Source organism: Astatotilapia calliptera, chromosome 5 (assembly GCF_900246225.1).
Source record: "Astatotilapia calliptera chromosome 5, fAstCal1.2, whole genome shotgun sequence".
NCBI classification, from domain to species: domain Eukaryota; kingdom Metazoa; phylum Chordata; class Actinopteri; order Cichliformes; family Cichlidae; genus Astatotilapia; species Astatotilapia calliptera.
In genome coordinates this window covers 1,046,749-1,053,439 of record NC_039306.1, presented here as the reverse complement: position 1 = coordinate 1,053,439, position 6,691 = coordinate 1,046,749, and the positions used below count along the sequence as shown (strand labels likewise).

The 6,691-nt window shown below is 45.7% G+C and overlaps 1 protein-coding gene across 1 annotated transcript; it reads right to left on the bottom strand.

The window, feature by feature from the left end:
• Nucleotides 1-498: 498 nt before the first annotated feature.
• Nucleotides 499-5,503, bottom strand: oser1 (oxidative stress responsive serine-rich 1). Its single transcript, XM_026166552.1, has 4 exons — nt 5,130-5,503; nt 3,953-4,062; nt 3,683-3,799; nt 499-2,773 (listed from the first exon to the last, which is right to left on the bottom strand). The coding sequence occupies exons 2-4, from the start codon at nt 4,027-4,029 to the stop codon at nt 1,894-1,896; spliced, it is 1,074 nt and encodes a 357-aa protein (XP_026022337.1). The 5' UTR covers nt 4,030-4,062; nt 5,130-5,503; the 3' UTR covers nt 499-1,893.
• Nucleotides 5,504-6,691: the final 1,188 nt, after the last annotated feature.

The window sequence follows — 6,691 nt, the reverse complement described above, 5'->3', positions numbered from 1 at the left end:
AAATTTCCCTTTAATCTGTGACAGAAGCATTTTTCACGTTTGCGTTTTTAGACTGTGGGACTTTTAAATGGATCCAGCTTAAACTCTAATGTGAGGCTGGAGTTAAATTGTTTTAGTGTGCCAAAACACACGTTTAGCATTTTTATGGAACAATAATTTGTCATATTGCTGCAGTGTTGCATTTACTGTTACTTTTATTATGTTCTTTATAGATTTTAGACACCATTTTATCATGATATAACTTATCACTCAAGCAGGTGACACTCATGGGGATCAATTTGTGCACAAGACACGGGAAACGCCCCTTTTTTGTGAGCGTGCCCAGAGCCTAAAGCAGAGAGCATGGTTTAAGAGACAGTTGTTGATAACTGCCATCTGTGACTGTGACTGGGGCTTCAGGGTTTGTGTTGAAATTATTTTATTACTCCCTGTAAACTCCGTGCGAGCATGTTAGAAAAATCTCTGATTAGCTTCATTGAGACGAGTGAAGACGACGAATTCTCCATTTTTTACTTCTTTATTGAGTGAAATTAAATCCAGACGGGCGACTCCTGAGGTCGCCACAAACACCAAAAACAGAATCACACTTGGCATGACAAGTTCGCGTGTTCCTGTCTTCTGCAAGACCCAGCACCAGGAGCTTTGGCAACTTCATTTGTAAACCGAAAACAAACAAAGAAAGAAAAGTGATCCACAGGGCACAAAGAGAAAGGCGAAACTAAAGCGAAACAGCTGGCTGTGACGAGTTTCTGTCAGATTTAGTAAAAATCACAGAAAGACAAACAGAAACATTAAACGTGGGTTAGTCTATTCTGTGGCCATCAGCCACAACATTAAAGCCGCCTGCCTGACACGGTCTGCACACCTACCGACAGTCAGGCTCCAAAATACGACAGCTTCTGGTTATCAGAGTTACTGGATACGAAGCATCTTTAAACAAATCTGAGAGAGCGTGCTATCAAAACACGTTGGATTCAAATATAATCCACTTCAACACGTTTGAAGCGCAGTCGAAGGCTCTGGGCCTCATTTCTGGATTATTTTTGTCACATTAATCTCACCGTCTTGTAGTTAGTATCAATGTTTTTCCTACATTTGTAGGTATGTGTCCTTTCACTCACCCGAAGAAAAAAGAAAGACAAAAAAAAAAGTTGCATTTTTATAACTTAATGATTTTTCTAACATTCAAAAGTCACACCCTCCCCTACTGCAGGCACAGCGGGCAGCCGTGCACCTCTGGTTGTGGGTTTACAGGCTGACACTGTGTCACTGACCCACTAAACCAAACTTATACTGAATTTATGACAATTATTCAGAATAACGTTTAATCTTCATGCAAATTTATGAGAATTTCATGAGAAAAACAGCAACCTGTCTCTGTGCATTAGCCCTGTGACAGACCTGCCTCTGGCCCTATGTCAGCTGGAAAAGCCTCCAGCCCCCCGGCTCCACCTCCAGAAAGGTGGGTTAAAGTTAACGCTAGCAGAGCGCTAGCAGGATGTGCTTGGACCAGCTTTGAAACGGCAGCCTGTGGCCCCCGGGGCTGGTTCCTATGGGCTCAGGGGCCTCTGTGAATTGGGCTCCCACAGACCCTCGATCGGGCCAGGAGCTGTTTTGTTTTGCTGCTGTAACAGAGCGTGGGAATATAACAGACGTGGATTAACAGAACGTCACAACTTAACATGTGGATCTCACCTATGAGTGGTTCTAATGTTGTGGCCAACCTTTGTCCATTTAAATGAAACTTTTATTCCTAACTCTTCCTTCTACTAGCACCTTTCCTACTTTCCTCCAAGGCCAACTTTTCTCTCATCGACAGAAAAAAATACCCTTGTTACCGTCTTATCATTTTCCTTATCTGACATAATAATAGTGGTAATAATAAATCTGACTCTAAGTGTACATCATCTCGGCCATGTGCGACATCTTTTTGGGGATGTATAAATAATACTCCATGTAGCCAGAAAGGTCCTCTATTGTGATGTCATCCACGTAGGCGCGCGCCTGCTCTGAGCAGGAGCGAGGGGAGCCTGACGACAGCGCCGGAGACGCCGCCGCGTTACAGCTGAGAGTTCTGGATGCTTCCTCGCTGCTCGGCAGGCTCCTCTCACACTCCGATATGACGTTGCGGAGCCCCGTGAAGGAGTAGACTTCCACACCGTGCCACCCTTGATGATGGCACTGACACTCGACCCCCTGCTTGCCGTCCTCTTGAGACTCTGAGCTGCTTCTCTGGGCACAGGAACAGGCGGCGTGGGGACCCTCGGCAGACCTGCCACTGTGGAGTTCGGACAGAGCTCGGAAGTCAGCAGCCTCTGCCGGTCTGGATCTCGGGGATGTTCCCGTTCGGGTTTCGCTGCTCTGCGGGCTGCTGTCCTCACTCGACTTTCCTCCGGCCAGCCCGGACGTAGCGGTGATGATAGTGGGGATCTCTTGTGAGGACTGTGGGGAAGCCACGCTTCTAATATGCGTCTCATAAGCAGCACAGGATCCAAAAACCAGAGTGGGGACATGCCCGGGTGAGCCTGGAGAGGAGTGCTCTTTTGGGACCGGGATGGCCACGGGCGAGGCAGCTAGTCCGTCTGCTGCCGGACGAGGTGGGGCAGGCTCAGGCGCGGCCAGGCGCTGGTGCTTCGGGCAACCACTAGGGGGCGACAGTGCAGACGCTCCGGAGGTGCTGCAGTAGGTGAACTTCGGTGGGTGGAGGATGGGCGACTTGGACCTGCGACGGCGCTGTGTTCTGGACGCTCCTCTGGAAGTTTTCCTCATGCAGCTAAAAGGACGAGAGAGAAAATCAAATATCACAAAGAAGAACTCCAAAATAAACACTCAACGAGAAAAGAGGCGTCACCTGAAAGACACAACACAAAGTCTGACCTTAGAAAAAACCCTCGCTCTTATTTTTCAGTCCAGATGTTTGCTGACCTCTGAGCTACAATTCCACCCAACCCCTGATGTCAGACAGACTTTTATCTCCATCAGCCTGGATCACAGCTAGCATCTGCAGTCCTGGTTCTGTTCTGAGGATCTGCTCTGAGATCAAGAGCCACTGTAACCAGAACCTGCAGCAGGCGGAGCGCCGGTGCCACTGTGCCGAGCTCACAGATGCTGCACATCAGAAGAAAGGCCACCAGCTGGAGAGGCAGCTGGTTACTGCTCTGTTAGTTTCATTTAATCATTTACTCTTTGCTGTAAAAACCAAAAAGTCACCAGTGTTGGAATATCACTGGCATGAATGAATACTTCTCCACAGACTGCCACATCTTAACATTCACAACCTTCACAGGTTGTTTTTAGAACAAAAAACAAAACAAAACACTAAACACGAGGGTTAGATCTCCTCCTCACGTGTTCACGTATTTATTAAACAAGCAAACAATGCCTGACTTAAACTTTATGACTCAGCTTAGAGTTAAAATAACCAGTTTAGCCTGTTTTTTTCCTAATGACGCTGAATAAAAACCATTACACTCCACTGGATTAGAACAGTTAAAGCATCCACCAGTTAAGAAAAGTCGAACCAGAGTGTCTGAGTCCTGAGGCTGTGTTTAGGATGGAACTGATAGAACGAAACGTGCCTCCTCTTCTTTTCTGACTCAGTGGAAAAAAGCTCACAATGATGGACACAAGTATCCACACTGTCTGTTCCTGTGATCGAGCGTCTCCCAGAGAATCAGCCTACCTGTGCCAGTTGTCTTTCGGGCAGCCGAGTTTGGGCTTCGCTCCGCTTGAGTCGAGACAAGCTCGCGATGTTGCTCTGGAAGTTACCGCCTCCGAAACACTCACAGCTCCGGGCAAACTGGAAGGAGAGAGGAAAGCAGAGTTACTGCCATGTGATTCGCTAAATAGACAAGGAGTCAAACAGGTGAACCTAATAAAGTGGCCTGTGGGGGTTTTAATTTTAAAAAATCATTTTAAAATAAATTAAAAACTTTTTTTGGCCTGTGTTTACCTCTCAGCATCAACCCTCAGCTTCTTGAACGCCATCTGCAGCGTCTCCTCCTCACAGTCCTTCCCTCCTGCCTCCATGGTGGGAGGAGGCCGCTCTGACCAGCCACCCAGCTACAAAATAGAAACACACAACAGTGTTTTGCAGATGAAGCCACACAGGTAAGTGCGCATCACGGTTTCCTTCACAGAGATTCCAATTTTAATTAAAAGTCACATCTGTTATCAAGCGGCGCTGAGAATATGCTGCTTAGTGGGAGCAGCTGTTCAAAGAGTCAGTATAATGAAAACACTGGACGAGTAAACAATATCAGAAAATTAACTAGAACTAGTCTTTAATCAAATCACACACACACACACACACACACACACACACACACACCATCACAGAAGATGAGAAAGACAAATAATTTCAGCTCCTTAAAGAGGCATTTCTGTGTTTTCTGAGTCAACATTTTTTTATTAATTTCCAAGTAAATTAAATATCAGACAGACCTAAGTGGTCATAAGAAGGTATTTTCTGCCTTTCTAAAAAAATTACCAACTACTACTCCAGTAATGAAAAAATTCAATTAAAAATAAAGGCCATATTCGCTGATCCAAGGAGCTAAAATCAATTCTAAAATAAACAATAAATCAACAAACACTGAACTTTTGAGATTGTTGATATGTTATTGATCGATCAGCTGGGCTATAGATAATCCAATCAGATCGGCAGACGTGATAAACGTGACAGCAAACTCGGAAAAAACACGACAGCAGGGGTTCCGTTTCTGAAGGAAATATGAGTGCTATCCACCGTTAACTGAGACATTACAACTAATAACTCAGAGATCACTCCACAATGACACGCAGAGTTCTGTGAATGAGTTTAGCAGGCCTCTAGTTAAAGACGAGCGGAGCCGCTGCCAATAAAACCACATTACTTGAGATAAACCGAATAAATGAAATGAAACGTGACACCGAGAGATTAATGCACGTCTGTCGAGCTTTCGCAGTAAAATTAGACTTAGTTAATGCCTGAAACGCTGAAAATCTCTGCATGTAAAGAGCGTGTTTTCAAACCTTTTGCACTAATGCTAGCAGGCTGCTAGGCTAACTAGCTAGTTCGGCATTGGAGGTCATATTAACTGCTGTTAAAATGCTTGCAACACCTCTAAAATACAGGAGGGCATACTTACGGTTCAGGATATCCCAGTCACGGTGAAGGGAGAGAGGTGCCCAGGGCATAGAGGGGCTTTTCCTCTGAACGGGCCCTCAGATGTTGGTTAGCCAGGTAGGCTATCCAGAGCTACGCTAAGCTAGCTTCAGGGTCTGAACGTTTTTGAGCGACTCTTTCTCCGGGACAACGAGATCTGTTCCTTCGGGGGGAGAGTGAGCACGGACGGTTACATGGAACCGGACACGGATGAATACGAGCCGTGATGAACTAACGGAGATAACAGCGCAGACATTCGGACTCAGTTCGAGACGTTTCTCTGTCCTCGGCTTGTTTACAGTCGAACCGTCGCAGTGACTCTGCAACAACGCACCCGCTGACGTCACGCTCCCGACAGCGAGCTGACGTCACTCTTCAAAATAAAACTATTTTATTTATAGAAAAAGTGTTCACCCTCATTTCTTTATATTTGCTTCCAGGGAGCCAGAGTGTATTTAAAGCTTCACAGCGCTCCAGCTTTATGATGGACGGTTAAGGCTCTTGTTTAGGCATTGGCTGCTTTTTACCCGCAAAGAAAGCTCCACAACACAATCTGGTACTTTCATTGTTGTAGTAACAGTTTTTATTATGCAGAGTATGTGTAAAGTAAACGGAGTTTCGGTAACAACAGGCCTGCAGATGTGCATCTGTACTCTCTGAATGCATCAATGAAAGCGACCACTGAGAGGCAGCCTCTGCTTTGGTTTCGCCGCCCGAACCGCAGCTCCGTATTTGCTCTCGGGGACTGCACAGTTGACTTTCTGCATGACCTGGGATTATTCATCTGGGTGTGTCATCTTCTGTTCAGCGCCCGGGGATGAAAAGGATCGTGAACTAAAGCAATCAAACCAGTTTTGGACCAAAGGAAACAAAAGGGGGGGAATCACAGCTGTTTTCAGGGCAGCCTGTTTGCAGTGATTTCACAATCTGTGGATTTCTCTCTCGTGTCGTCACTTACAGCGTGCAATAACACAGGCTGATAGTGTTTTTTTGTTGTTTTTTTTGTGGTTGGTTTGTTTGTTTGTTTTTAAATCAGGAATTCACCGTCAGAGGGATAAATAATATCCTTAGCATATGAGTAACTTGGAAAAACAGAGGTTGTTATGATCAACATGGTAAAAAAGGAACAAAGTGCATTCACTCAAGCAGAATCACCTTTCTAAAAACCAGCCCGTGGGAACACAAACTTGTGTCTGGAAATGAGACTAATTTGTGGTGCGAGTCGGACTCTGAGGTTTGGGGAACAAAGATCGAGGCTGAAAGCTGCTGTGACCACAAACCAGCAAAGTCTGTAAACAACATGAACCAATGGCTGAAAACACTGCGACTGCCAAACCTGCAGCTCTTCACCGACTTTCAGAGCTACTGTACAGCCCCCATTCTCTCAGATTACACCGAGAAATAAAACATCGTATAGACCTGGTTTCATCCAGCTCCCAAGCAGCCTGTACAAACTAGAAATGAAGCCTCCAACATGCATTCTTATAAAGGCCAGCAGGGGGCGACTCGTGTGGAATCAGATTGTATGGGAATGTTTGGGAAAAG